Source organism: Trachymyrmex septentrionalis, unplaced genomic scaffold (assembly GCF_001594115.1).
Source record: "Trachymyrmex septentrionalis isolate Tsep2-gDNA-1 unplaced genomic scaffold, Tsep1.0 scaffold87, whole genome shotgun sequence".
Classification (NCBI taxonomy): Eukaryota; Metazoa; Arthropoda; class Insecta; order Hymenoptera; family Formicidae; genus Trachymyrmex; species Trachymyrmex septentrionalis.
The window spans coordinates 3,838,165-3,853,844 of NW_017306059.1; the positions used below are offsets into that span (position 1 = coordinate 3,838,165).

The 15,680-nt window shown below is 30.6% G+C and overlaps 2 protein-coding genes across 3 annotated transcripts in view; both read left to right on the forward strand.

Moving 5' to 3' along the window:
• The window catches only part of LOC108755278 (serine-enriched protein), a 16,919-nt gene extending 8,075 nt beyond the window's left edge, over positions 1-8,844 (forward strand). The window contains exons 4-10 of one of the 2 annotated variants that reach the window (XM_018498197.1): positions 1,637-1,802; positions 6,763-6,956; positions 7,073-7,290; positions 7,358-7,540; positions 8,063-8,141; positions 8,208-8,386; positions 8,469-8,844. In XM_018498197.1, the coding sequence (XP_018353699.1) occupies positions 1,637-1,802; positions 6,763-6,956; positions 7,073-7,290; positions 7,358-7,540; positions 8,063-8,141; positions 8,208-8,386; positions 8,469-8,670 (1,221 nt within the window). In that variant the 3' untranslated portion in view covers positions 8,671-8,844. The remainder of the gene's footprint in view (positions 1-1,636; positions 1,803-6,762; positions 6,957-7,072; positions 7,291-7,357; positions 7,541-8,062; positions 8,142-8,207; positions 8,387-8,468) is intronic. The other variant, XM_018498198.1, reaches the window with a different exon arrangement.
• Positions 5,215-6,820, forward strand: LOC108755280 (probable small nuclear ribonucleoprotein E). Its single transcript, XM_018498199.1, has 2 exons — positions 5,215-5,635; positions 6,763-6,820. The coding sequence occupies exon 1, from the start codon at positions 5,305-5,307 to the stop codon at positions 5,587-5,589; it is 285 nt and encodes a 94-aa protein (XP_018353701.1). The 5' UTR covers positions 5,215-5,304; the 3' UTR covers positions 5,590-5,635; positions 6,763-6,820.
• Positions 8,845-15,680: the final 6,836 nt, after the last annotated feature.

A 15,680-nucleotide genomic window follows, 5' to 3' on the forward strand; every position in this document is an offset into this window, starting at 1 on the left:
GGGGGGGGCGCGAGCCGCAGTATCGCCAAATTGGGCTACTTGTAGCCGATTGGGCTACTTTACGAGCTAAGCGGTTACTGAATTTTTGTAATTGCCTGTACTGATAGCCGATACATTAAAAAGCCTTATAACTAAAAGAAAGAATAAACTAGATCCTTTAGCTAATCACAATGTTGTCTACAAAATTTTTTGTAAAGACTGTGAAGCTAATTATGTAGGACAAACCAAAAGAAAATTAAAAACAAGATTAAATGAACATATTTCAGACATTAAGAAAAAAACTGGTTCTCCATCGGTGATTACTGACCATCTTATCAATTACAATCATAATTTCAATTGGAAAGACGTAAAAATCTTAGATAAAGGACCGTCTTACAATAAAAGATTAATCTCTGAAATAGTTCACATAAAAAAACAGAAATTAGGATTGAACAAACAAAATGATACGGATCATTTCCTAATTCTTATCTACAGATCTTGCAGCTTCCTTCTGCTTTTTAGTTTTCTTTCTTTCTTATTTCCATCGTTTCTATTCATATCTTTATTCCTCTTCCAATCTCATCCCCACTTTCAACAGTCTATTACAGAGCATCTGAATGTAGCTCACACATTATCACATAACATAAGAGATTTCTAACTGAACAAGATTCAATATTTTGACTCTGATCGCATTTGCTTCTTAAAGATTAATTTGACTCACTGTTTTAATTATTGGATTAATATTCTTGCTAGGTTTTCTTATTTGATATGTATATGTACACAATTTTTAATTATTATGTATACTGAAATATATTTGTTAATACTTAACGATTATATAGTATATGCGAAATTGTGAATATAACGATCATGTATTCGCTATTAGTTTTATAATCTATAATCTAATATAATCTATGATCTAATATATGAATTTTAATAACAGAATGTGTGCTTGTACTAGTTTATCGACTGACTGAACAATTTCAACTATTTTTATTATTAACATAAATATATAAATAAATATATAAATAAATATATAGATAAATTGCGACTGATATAATAGATGAATGGTAACCAAGAAAATTACAAGAGAGAGAAACAGAGAGAGAGAGAGAGAGAGAGAGAGAGCATTATATTGTTATAAAACACATGAAGAAACACGACCATCATGTTAGCATAACCATAATTTTGGAATTTGTATCCAACCGTTATATGAATCTATTAATTTTTGCGTTTAATTTTCTATATCATATACACTAAAGATAACCTAACAATAAGGTCGAAACAAAATGATCTGTTTAAAAATTTAAACACATTAAGAATAATAAACACGACCGTATATGTGAATTCATCAAATACGATAAAGAAAGCCAAGATCGGTCACATTTTTGGATGTCACAAATAAAAATTTAAATATAATGAAATCTGATTCGTAGCCCTTATTGTTATTAATGTTTATATATACCCAGTCAGAAATGATAATGGAATCGACATTAAATCGATGTCGATTCCATTATTATTTCTAACTGGATATATGTATACATTGTCAAATATATATTTTAAAGTTTTAAATAATAACATGTGACAAAGTTTTATAAGTCTGTTCTATATAAAATAACAATAATAATAATAATAAATGTATGCTTTTAACTGGTTGTAGATAATACTACAAGATAGTGGAATTTTCGAAATGTTGGGTCTGGCGCAAGAACTTGGTATAGAAGAACTTTGGAGAAGTTGTGAGGAACACGTGTCTGTTACTTTAAGTCCCGGAAACGCATGTGCACTTTTAACTGCTGCTTTGGAGGCACAAGAACGAGTTCCAGGTATTTATCTAAAGATTTGTATATTTATATTCTGCATACGATAAAGTAATACCTATGCTTCGTATCATACGTAATTTCCATTTTCTAATTGCATTATCATAGTGTATGTATATGCAGAAAATATGTAGTATAATTTTACTCACTCAATAAATGAAAAATACCCTCTTGCTGACTGTCATGTTTCACTGTTTATTATATATTCTTGACAGCATAGTACAGATCCGCAGCATCCAATCTAATCATACAAAATATAAATTTAAAATGCACATCATTAATTCAAACAAAATCATAAAATATAATTTAATAAAAAGAAATTTTTCTGTGTACTGCATACGCGTAATTATACCCAGTGAAAAATGACAATGGAATCGACATTGAATTGTTGTCGATTCGACATCGATTCCATTGAAACAAAAGAATTTATTACACATATAAAATTTATTAAATATTTAAAAAATGGAATTTTAATAGAACTTTGAAAATAATTATGTAAAAAATACGATATTTTTATAATTAATTTATAAATGCAATTAACTTTTTTAATCTACAAAACAATGAATAATGTAGAAAATGATCGCGATTAATGCCAATTAAGCCTGTGACATAAATGAAAATCAGGATGTAAATGTATGATAAAATGAGGATTGAAAAGCAACAGGAACATGGAATAATAGATTTTAAACTGTCAGAAATTGTGTATATCAGAATACACGGTTTCTCCGTTTCGGAAATCTGTTATTCCCTGTTCCTATTGCCTGTGCTTTCCAATTGTGCATTAAGCTTTACTGTATCGCGCATTTTAATTAACTCATGCAATATCTCATAGAGAATATGATATTATTACTGCATTTAACACAACCACAATATTATTACGCTATTAATCTAAACGCTTCTAATCTGTAGAACAATTAATAGTAAACAAAACAGAGGATTGCCTGCACTATTCATCACAACATAATGTAGACTAAATGTTTTAATTAAATTATACGTGTAATGTATGGAAAATGATATTATGTAGAAAATCTATTGTTCATTTAGTTAAATAATGCTTTATATAATTAATTTTTTATATAATAAGTTAACATCTAATATATAAATTATATATAAAGCGTAACAATTTTTTATATTATCTTGTCAGTGTTTTTGTGTCATTTTCTTGATCGAGAGAGAGACAAGATCTCGATCAATCAATTTAGCTTTATTCGACTTTTTTCAAAGGAAGAATTATCTTCATGTATCAATCGCATCGGAATCTGTACTCACCGGAACGATTTCAAATCGCGATACAATATATACTGCTGAATATATGACTGGCGAAATGGTGTTGATTGCGAAGATTCACAATAACTGACATGCTTCGGCGATTGTCCGTCGTTTTAATCAGTACTTCCAACGAAAATGTGTGTTTATTATTCACTCTTAACGTAATAAATTCGCGACTAATTGCGGAATGTTCGCACTCCGTCTTCGGACTGCTCCGAACAAAACACATCAACAAAACTGTCATGGCGGCCGAGCGGGCGCGCGTAAAGTTGGACATTCAATTCTGAAATACATACAATTCACAGAGTAGTTATAAAATAAACTAGAAGATACCTTTTTTTCTCTCGTAAATTACAATAATCAACGATGTTTATCTAAACTTTTTTTATAAAGATTTAAATAAGTAGATACATAAGAGAATTGCAAACCATCAGTTAGATCGTTTGCAAGTCTTTCAAACTATGATTACGGATACTCTTACGGCCAATCATAGCTGTTTTTCTGAAGAATGGACTGACTGTGATTGGTTTCTAACTATGGATGTTATTAAACCCGATTGAGAGTGTTGTGTAAACATAGTCTATCTATGATTCAAAATTAGGAGTTTTATTTTTTGTATCGAAAGCAGAAGAAATATGATAGATAGATAAATTAGTTTATTGACTTCATAGAGCTTATACTACTAGAGGTGGAATACGGACGTCGAGCTGTGAGCAAGACTAAGAGATAGAAGATGTATTTCTATCCTCTTCTATCCTCTTTTGGCACATGCGCAGAAAGAAGTAAAGTTACTGAGCAGAATAAAAATACATCTTCTGCCTCTCTCTCTCACACACACACACACACACACACACACACACACACACACACACACACACACACACACACACACACACACACACACACACACACAATCAGTCTTGGTCACATTTTCCACTTAAAATTTTTACGCGAAATATAAGGTACACGTAACGTATACTATAGCATATAAAATAAAATCTTCCTAGAAGAGGAAGTTTTGAATCGTAACCATGAAAAATAAATAATTCAGTTTATTGGCAGTTTACACAACAAGTACAAACGCAGCCATTTTACATACAATTTACAATTGCAGCCTTTAGGGTATATCCACACAAACTTGCATAGCCGCATAAACGTATACATAAAGAAAATTATCCAATCACATTTCTGTTATAAAGTCGCACGTAAAATGTGATTGGATAATTTTCTTTATGCATACGTTTATGCGGCTATGCAAGTTTGTGTGGATATACCCTAAAGGCTAAACACAATAGGCACAAGCAACAGGGAATAACGAGCCGTCCAATCAGAGTTCTAGGATATAATATTGAACTTACACACCAGAACTCTGATTGGAAGAGCTCGTTATTCTCTATTGCCTATGCCTATTGCCTGTGCCTATTGTGTTTAAGCCTTTAGTCCGGATTTACAATAGGTGTTTTAAGCCTTAAGTCTAATAAGAAATTGATCATCTACTAGTTGAATTCAAGGAGAATAATTGATTGTGATTCGTCCATTCCTAATGAGTTAAAGCTTAATAATCTGTTGTAGATCCGGGGTTACACACACATGAATCATTTTGGTATTACGTGGCGCTATCTGATGAGAACACACAAGTCACTGATATTTAAATAATGCCATTTTAGACACGCCGAGATAACGGTAGATAATAGAAGATATCACAGATATCAACAAGATTTGCAATTGATAAATTTCACTTAAATTAATTTATTTTCGACGTTGTCAGAATTTTAATTAATATTTCGCAAATCAATATTATATAATTACAGATGCATCACCGTTACATGATGATTTGCAATTCTCAATGTATCAAAATTTAAAATAGCTCGCTATAATTATTTAGCATTGAAATAATATATTTTTGTAGATGCCAGAAACAGTCAAAATAATTATTTTATTTTAATCATAATTATTTGGTAGAAAAATAAAATTTTCTGATATCGTAGCGAGATTTTTGTGAAATCGAAAGTGACTAGGGTAGTGCAGCACTGTTGGTATTATTGTTACGTTGGTATTATTCTTACGTTGGCATCATTGTTACGTTGGTATTATTGGCAAAGCGAACGAACGACGCCATAATCGCCACCTTTATTCTCTGACTAGCGACTATTGGCGTTCCACGCTTTACGTTTTGGAGTACGTTTGCAGAGTATATTGCTTGCTGTTTGTCACCCAGTTTTTAAATATTGACGCAAAAATGTCGTACAAAGGGCCACAAAAAGTTCAAAAGGTGATGGTGCAACCCATCAATTTGATATTTCGCTATTTACAAAATCGCTCACGCGTGCAAGTTTGGTTGTTTGAGAACGTTAACCTGCGGATCGAGGGACACATTGTCGGCTTCGATGAGTACATGAACTTGGTATTGGACGATGCCGAGGAGTATCATCAGAAGACGAAAAACAGGAAGCCGCTGGGTCGCATTATGTTGAAGGGAGATAATATCACGTTGATACAAAACACCAATCCCACTGCGAACTAAGGAGAGACATAACCTCAACCCGGCGTCGATTTTTGGCGGGCGCCGGGTAAGGCCGACGTCGAATTTGGGATCTCTTCTTGGACTATACGAGAGAAACTCTCAGGGAGATTATTAATATTGCAATAACTCTTTAGACGTGCGAAAAGAAATGTATGGCGTGATAGATGAATATATCAATGGAGAATTTGTATTTGTTACCTGGATATCAGTAGACACAAGTTTTGATTACATATATCTTAAGTCTTAACAAATGCGAGATATGATTAAATCTTATTGTGAAAAAAGGATTATTCGGTGTTTTATATGAATGCACATTCTATCTAATTTATCTTATGCATACAGATATCTAGTTTTAATTATATGTAATATTATGTGCTGTTTAAGAATATAGATATGTCAATCTGTTCATCGTAAAGTAGAGTTTTTGTGACTCATTCTGAATGTGTATTATATGAAAAGATAAACAAAAGATGACTAAAATGTATATTAACAATTATTAAAATAGTTTCGTATTCTAAAACATTTTCTTTATTTTTACCTAACATTTATAAATATCGATCTCACAAAAAATGATTTATATAGAAAAGTACAGAGAGATAATGTAATGATATATATCTATAAAAGTAATATTTAAACGTATGCTTATCAAATAATGTAATTTAATAAAAACTATCATTTAAAAATTACCATAAAATGTGTTTTACAAGACAGTACATAAAAAATGAGAATAATATTTATATCATTTATTTACTCTTATTAGGAATAATCGTTTCAACTATATTATGTGTAAAGATATTATTAAATTCTTGAAAAAATTTGTAATGAAAAATTCCTGAGTTAATCATTGAGATTTATTTACGATTTTTAAAATTCTTTTTCATTTAATTTATCCCAAAAATTATAAATTCATTTCGATATTTATACTACCGTAATTATGAATACTGTAACTATAAATAAAGGTAATAAAATTAAATCAAGTTTAATATTTTTTTAGTAATTTTATTATTTTATATTTTAATACTAATTTTAGTGATTTTATTTTTAAGAGACGGGTCAATCAAATTTAATCAGTCAACTTTTATTTAATTTTAAGTAATATATTTAGGAGAAGCTTTAAATTGTGTAAAATTATTCTTTGTTACTTTTTTTTCTATTCTTATTTTTGTGTTTCAGGCGGGAAAGCTGCTTGCTCATCTTTTATCGAGAAATGTTTTGCTTTTATCGGTGAGAATGCCATGGACACAGTGAAGACAACGGCGTTTTGCAATCTTCCAAAGGACGCTTTAGTAAAGTTGATATCGTCGGATTATCTCGGTTTAGAAGAAGAAGATGTATGGCGAGCGGTTCTAAACTGGGCCAAATATCAGGTTTGCTTTTTTAAAAGCTTCCTATTTTATCTTTTTTGAAGTGCTCCGAATTTATTTATTAGAAGTTAGGCAAACTTTCTCGACTGCGAATTATTAATTTTATTAAACACTTTTAGGCAGGAGTTACGCAGCCCACACAGCACTGGACTGAAGAAGAGCGCATGAGAGTGTGCCAGCACCTGTCTGGTGTAATAAATCATGTACGGTTGCTGTTGATTGACAGCCAGGTGTTCGCGGAGGAGGTAGAGCCGACCGGTGCGGTGCCAATAGAGATGTCGTTGGAGAGGTACGAATTTTTCAATCCCGATCGATCGAGCGGCTCGAAATTTCTAAGGTACGATCTAACGGGGCGGCACTCACCGTTTGGCGGTATCGCCTTCGATCTCGACGTTTCGCTTTAGGTATAGGTATGCAGCTCTGCCGAACAAGTACTCGGAGGTTTGCTCTGACAAACGACTGCAGCCACGAGTGAGCCCGTTTCTCTTCCCGGGCTCGCAGATTCTCTCCAGAGACAAGGTCGGTTTCCAGCGGGTTTTGAATCAGTGGTACGGCGTGTCGAAGCAGGGCTGGCGATTAGTTTATCGGTAGGTTTTAACAATATATTGAGTAGAAAATGTTTTAAAAGTGACAACATCAAATAACATCATCGGTAATTAATATTATAAATTTATTTCTATCTCTTGAATATTTCAGTCAACGCGTTGATAATTTTCAGTGCTCTGTATATAGCTTGCATCAATTTTGAACATTGATTACGTAATTGTAGAAATTATACAGAAAATGTTGATGCTTGTGACAAAGTATGTGAAACTTGTAAAATAAAATATATTCCATTATATGCAGACAGTAATAATACAGAGCATCTTCTAATTAAATACTGGAGGAAGAAATTTGTTTCTCACTCTTTAATAAACTACATACGATATTAAAATCAGACAATTGGGTCAAGGAAGATGTTGAAGTTTTGGAGAACAGAAGACAATTTTGGAAAATAGATTGAGAAGAAATTTTGTTCCTTCAATTTATATAAGCAATTGATAGATGATTCTACAAAAATAATAGTACAGCATTTCTCATTAATAATATGCATTAATAATTGCTTTCAGAGCATCTACTCATGGCTACTCAGCAGCGTCTTTTCATCGACACTGTGATAACGTTTGTCCGACGTATGTGATAGTGCTGGTAAGTATAAAATTTTTATCCAAATTTTTTTATAGTAATTACAAAGTGCATTTTATTATGTCTCAGGGAGTACGTGGTGAGATATGCGGAGGATTCAGCGATGTTCCATGGGGTAAAACTAACTCGAAAGCGCAGTACATCGCTTCGGAAAAGAGTTTCCTTTTCACGTTGACAAATAATCAAGATGTACCGCCGACAAAGTTCGACATTGTGAAGAAATCATTTGCTATCTGCTATCATCCGGAGTAAGAACCATCGTGATTCTTCAGAAGATTATCGCTATCGAGTTCTTAAGATTAATTTGATTTAATTTAATCTATTTTACAGCATAGGGCCGATTTTTGGTGCCGGGGCTGATTTACTTATAGCAAGTAACTGCAATGTCAACAAGGAAAGCTACAGCAATCTTCCGCATAGTTACGACGGAGACCACGCATCTAATCAGTTGCTTATGGGAGATTATCACTTCTCGGTAATCGACTACGAGGTTTTCACCCCAAGTCATCCTGCTCCGAAATCCAATCATTAGATGAATTGCCGTGATAAACTCATTTGCATATACATTGCTTTTGTAATAAATATTTACATTATGTGATTTCTCCGTTTGTGGAAATGATTTCATATTATTTTGCGCCGAAAAATAATCATATCGATAATTTATCACACAAATCATACTTTTATATAATCACATACATATACAAACAGCGGCATAAGCAAAGACTGATTACTTTTTATCTTTGTATCTTCATAATTATGTTTTACTTATACCAGATATATAACCTACATTCTCAGTACTTCCGTGATACTTATTCGACTTCGGCACTTGATTATCGAGAAATCGAAGATATAACAGTTCTATGATTCTGTGCTTATACGAGAAATATTTGATAGAAGAAAGTATAACTTTTGCGAAACTATACGTAAGAGAGGATTTGTATTCGTTAAATAGAATATTGCAAAAAACACGTCGTATATGTGAATATAAGCAATGAGAACGTATTCGTGAAACCGTTTGAATATTTCTGGCACACGTACTATTTGAATATTCATATTGTAGTTATGACTAAATACGGCCATCTGTCGTCTGACATTATCACGTTAAACAGTTATATTTGTAAATTTAGCTTAGACAACCGTATATTCTCGTAGATTTTTGCCGTGAATTCGCATATATCTATCATCAGAATGTGAGATTCAATTCTTTATATTGATTTCATGACAAAATTGTAATACGATATTTCAACAAAGTAATGCTACATATCTTTTATGAAATTAGATAGTATTAGAAAATTTTTATCATTTTTTTTATTCAGTATCACTAACATGTGTTTGAAAAATACTTCTGTGTATGTTATAATAATATAATATCAAATCATTTTTTATCTTTTATTACGCTCGATAATTGTTTATCTAGGAGAAAAAATCACTACTTAAGTATTCGTAAATTTCACAGAAAAAATGTTTATTGCTTAAATTAAAGGAATGGATACGTGTTTTATATAAACGGATTATATTATATTTTACAAAGTGATAAAAAAATAATATTTTTATTATATAATACCTACATCAGTATAATACAAATAAGTACTTACTGGCCCCGGTCCCGTTCCCACAAAATATGCTGATCATTTATTTACAGATTGTCCTCGCTGTCTAACGATGTATACGAGATGTTTTACATATTACAGATACGTTTGATTAAAACATTGAAATAAATACAATAAGTATGTTCGGAATAAAACGATTTCTTATAACATTACTGGCCTTTATTGACTATATATATTCGATCTACAAGAAGTGCCTAATGAGAGACGCAATGTTAACAGTGAACGATAACTAAGCAATTCGTTAAAATTATATATATCTTACAATTATACAACATAATATTACAGTATTGAAATATATAATGTGAGTTTGGAATGGCGATTACAAATGTGAAAAATAATGATAATACATATTTAAAAATATGAATCTTATATACATGAATTCATATGTATAATATCTCCTAATCCATGTGAATGCAATTCACAAGACATAAAATTCTAGAATATCTATTTAAAAGAACACATATCATTCAGCACTTGATATTATTTACAATAACGTGCAATTTTATTTTTATAATGGTTTAATTTGTATTTCTTGCTCAATTTTTAATATCAATTGATATTAAAAAATTTTTATATCACATATTGTGTGTTTCAATTGTACATTTTATAATAAAATTAAAATGGTTTTTTCTTTTTCTTGAGAGAACATATTGTTTTCTTACTTTAAAAGTGACACAACTCAACAAATGTAATTTTCGAATTATTATTATAAATAAATTAAGTAAAATTTACCTATCAATTATAAAAAATGAACTTGCTTGACTTTGTAAATCATCATCAAAATCATAACAACTAAAAAAGTGATTAAAAAAAAATCGTAATTAAAAAAGTGATTTTTTTAAGGGTATGAAATGAAAATGACATATATCATTATGTTAATGAATATATTCTTTCTGTCGATACCTATTATTTGATTAGATCAATAATTTTCTGTTAAGTAGAAAAAATTTTTTTTCTTTTCTGAGAAATTAAAATCTATTCTACAATGTGCTTTTTATTTCCTATTTTCTTGCCTTTTACTATTTTTTGATATCTTGTCTTTTTGCTTCTTATCCGGTTTCTTGTTTTATGTCGCTCGAGATAAAAGTTAACTAACTTTGAAAGAAATATGTAGCAAGAAATATAATTGATAAAACGGTTGCAAAGGAGAAAGAAGCAAAAAGTAAAAAGCGAGAAATAGGAAACAAGGAGCACATTGTTGAATAGGCTTTAGGATCATCATAAAATGATGTAAACTGCATAACTACAGCATAAAGCCGCTGAACCAATGAGCATCCGACATAAAAACGTCATATCGATTTATATAAAATGCTCATTGATCCAGCGGCCTTATGCAACTTATGTCATTTTGTGTATGATGGCCCTTAATCTTTTGAGTTGTGTTACTTTCGGAGTAAGGGAGCGATGATTATCGTATGTTATCGATCTTTAATTATCAACTTTTTGAACAACTTAATAATTACATATTATTAATAATTACGTATTATTTATGTTATTATCCGAATAAAAGCTAATTAAATATACATTTAATTTTTGGCATTATAATTCGATATAAAACTTCAACTTTTAGTCTTACAACAACTACGCACAATCTCATATTGTATAACTTTCATTAACTTTTCTTCGATGAAAATCTCAAAGTATCAATCGCCTGACACGTAGCCGGAGCTACACGAGTCGAACGATTCTTCGTCTACCGGATCACGATTGTGTGTGTCCTTCGTGAGACCTGCCTTAAATTCCAGAAAGGCACTACTGGTCGTGAACGGGTCTACAAATCGCACCGTAACTCCGCCTTAAAAGCGAAGCTGTGTTCGGCGGTTACGTTACCGAACAAAACGACGGCGAAAATCGTTCGTGACAGTTGTGAGAATCCAGAACCGAAACGCAGAGAAAAAAAATGTCTCCCCGAAATTCTCGACGAAATTCGTGATGACTCTTCGCGCGAATTCATTTGCGAAAGATAGGTCCTTGAGGCATTCTTAAGTATGAGTATCGCTATCGTAAATAAAGGGATAGCGCGTGCCGTTCAAACTTAAACTTGAAGTCAAGATTTTAAGCTAAAACTATACAATTTTTATACATGCATGACACGTTTTACAAAACGTAAATACACTACAAAAATTACAAAGACAATAAACCACATGTCTGAGGAAAACAAATTAAAAGAAAAGCATTCAGAATATATTTTTAACGATATCATGATACCAACAAGATTTCCATCTTTTAAATGTTCAATTGATTTTCATAAGATTTGAAATTGTACAAGTCTCTTGAATTTATATCTTGTATGTATGTGCCTGTAGTATGTCAAAGTCAAGTGGCTATTCCGTTATCTTAAAAAAAAAGAAGGTAAATAAATGAAAAAGGAAAACTACACTATTAATTTTTTTTTAAATTTCGTCTGGTGGAAACTTTCTCGCTATCAAATGTATGTACCACGAGTGGACGAGAGAGATTCACGGAGGACGCCGTCGTCAGTACCGGAAACAACATCGGTGCTGGCGTTTGTAAGATAAAACGGCTACCGACGTCTTGTACCTGTGCATTGATGTGTACACGTGTGTACACGTCGTGATGTGTTCATCGGACGACGCTCGCGTCCTCCGTCGTTCATCTTCGTCCCGCGTGATTACCGCGAATGAGCGAGCGAACGATGCTGGCTCGCGCGCTCGTTAATTAAAACGGCGGAATCTCGTTAAAGGCGATTGGTTGTTGCACAAGCAAGCATCGATCGGCAGCTCGCCTGCTACGGAATTGAGACGTCGGCCATCGCAATTTTTTTTCCTTTCCTCTCTACGCTCGCTCGTGCGAGTAGAGCACGCGTGCTCGCGCGCGTTCAGACTCGTGCGAGAAACAAGGAGGCTCGCGAGATTTCGGTATGCGAGAATGAGAAGGTAATTAGGGGATGCTGCGAAACACACGCCATTCACGCGGCCATTCAACACGTGCGTATTTCATTGTCAGATCGTTGCATCGCTCGTTTGTGCCAGTTATATGCTCTCCCCATCTAAAAGTAACGTGACATTATGTTGTAATTTCGCATTCAACAATATAACTGTTATATAACACCATGTATTATATTACATTTATAGTGTTGAGTGCGAAATTATAACATAGATTTTATCATGCTTTTCGTTAGTGAGTCGACTGAGTCGCGAGTGTTTGTACTATAGGCACAGAGATAAAATTCCGATTTTTGTTTTCGCGCGGTTATGTAAATATAGTTACATATTGGAATTTTACGTGCTATCCTTGTAGAATAGATTTTTTTAGAGTTAAGAGCGTGAAAAATCTATTTACGGAGTTTTCCAGTATTTTAGATAATGAAGAGCTTTCATATTGAGAATATAATAAAATGTAGAATAAAATAAAATATACATATGTATAATATATAAAATAAAATATGAAATACAGAAAATTACAATATTATATTTACAATTGATATTATATGTACATTTTTTTATTTAAAACTGAACTTTTGCAAATGTAACATGTACAGCTGCACGAAGCGCCCTTGTTAGATTTATTTATATTTATTCGTCTGCATTGTTTATTTGCAATAAGACTTAGAAATATTGTATATTCGAAAGTATTGCTGTGTATACGTGATCAAAATTTCCTAATTTTTTATAATACTAACATAGACGAAAATCCCATTAAACGTCAGTTCGCTTATGGCCGACGTCGCGAAAAACCGTGACAATATTATGGCCATTCTATCTAATACTAATGACTAATGCCGCCATCAGTGCTCATTGTTATTACATCTTACTTCGCTTTCCTATTGTTTTTATCACTCTTGCTATCCTATTACTTCACGTTTACGTAACCCCCGTGATCATGCATAGAGTGAAAAGTGAGCTTAAATTTTAAATTTGTACCTTTCGAATTGAACATATGTGCAAGATCTAACATTTCTATCACACACAATACAATTTCATGTGAAAACACGCATACACACACATGCCCATGTAAACGCATATGTATATTAATATATATACATATATATAACATTTTATATATATTGTGTATTATGTGTCCTGCGTTACATATGCTTCCAGAGATATGAAAATAATTCTAAATCGATTAGACGGTTATATAACTCTTGCGTCAATATTTATTTGGTACGCTATATTAAAAAAAAATAAAATAAAATAATAGTAATATTCATACGAAATTTTTGTACGAAAAAAGTATATTTATTAATGTTTTTCAATAACATAAATATACATTTTTGTACCGTTTAAAACAAGAAATCAAGGAATGGAAATTATATAAGTTGACATTACAAATTATTATTTTATTTTATACAATAAATATATAAATATAAATTTGAATTCTTTAATTTTTATAATATCTAAAAGGCATTTAGATATACTAATTATTAATTTTGCTAGTATTCTAGAGTTTATTGCATTTTGTTTTTGTATAACTTTTATCATTTTCTACATTTTTGTATATCATTGAGTTCGTGACGTAATTTCCTTCATATATATTTTATGTGAACTAAATTGGAATTCTGATATGATTAAGAAAATAAAAAATTTATCATGATTTTTTTTTAAATTATCCTTTTACTTTTTTGTTTTCACTATATTTTTGATATTAATATATATTTGAGATTTTGTTAAAAAGCAAATCTGTTGAAAGACAATCTATTTCTTTAAATACTTATTTACAGCTAATTTTAATATCTCACTTGAGAATTTTTTAAAAATTTTGTTGTCAAGCTTTGTTTCTTCATGAAATCAACAATTTTTGTATTTTGATTTGAGAGTAAAATTCTTCAATATGGCTCGCTGTCATGATCAGCGTAATTTCATTTAGATTATGCAAAAATTTTACAACATTTTTGAAATTATATTATATTTAATATTATTATATAACAAGTGTACAATGTTTTTAAATTTTTTATACAATTATCTTTTCACTTTGACTACTATCAATAAACAGATTTCATATTTTCAATGACTTTGCTCGCGGATATGTACTGATTTAACATTAAAATGTATAAAACAGTTTGAAAATATTTTATACATGTTTTGTGATATAATATTCAAAATAAAAAAGAATATAATTATAAAGTAAATACAAATATAGTGTATCTTATGTAATCAATCAATTGTAATTTTGATTTGACATTAACATGAAAATTTTAGAAAATTATTCTTATATTAAAGAATTTTTTTCATAGAATAATAAAATAGTATAATATAATATTTTAAAAATTATGATGCTTTTAAATTTTGTTAATTTTTTTATTAAATGTAATTATACTTTTTGAAGAATTTGTTCATTTGTTTCATTAAACAATGTAATTGAAATACAATTTATTTTATATCCTCACATGTCAGATACTTTAGAAATTAAAAATTTGCATAAGCAATAATTAATGAAAAAGTAATAAAATCTGTCTATCATTAATCTATTTTTTTTATTAATTCTGTTATTTATTAGCTTTTTATAAAGAATTTCGTTTTTCTATAAAAACATTTCAATGATAAAATATAATCGAATATATTTTATTAATTTTTCTAAATATATATCACGAGATATGTCTACAATTAATCGTATACTTATGTATGTGTATAATAGATATATATCTGTATGTACAATGATTTGTGTATGTCAACTTATTTTCCAATTTCTAACGATCATTTTTTAATTAAAATTTTCCCACTACTTTCAACTCTACTTTTATTTCAATACTACATTATCAAAAGTACGACATATGTTAGAAATAATTGAATCAACTTAAGAAGTTACCAGAAAAATTATAATGATATTAAAGCTTCAAATTTGTACAAAAAAAATTTTAAGTGTTGAATAAGATTGAAAAAAAAAGAATGTATTCCGGCATATAATTCTTATATAGAAGAAAATTATACGAGAGAGAGAGAGAGAGAGAGAGAGAGAGAGAGAGAGAGAG

Bases quoted from the DNA above. Each gene is read 5' to 3' on its own strand.
- LOC108755280 (XM_018498199.1), top strand. From the start codon at position 5,305: ATGTCGTACAAAGGGCCACAAAAAGTTCAAAAGGTGATGGTGCAACCC.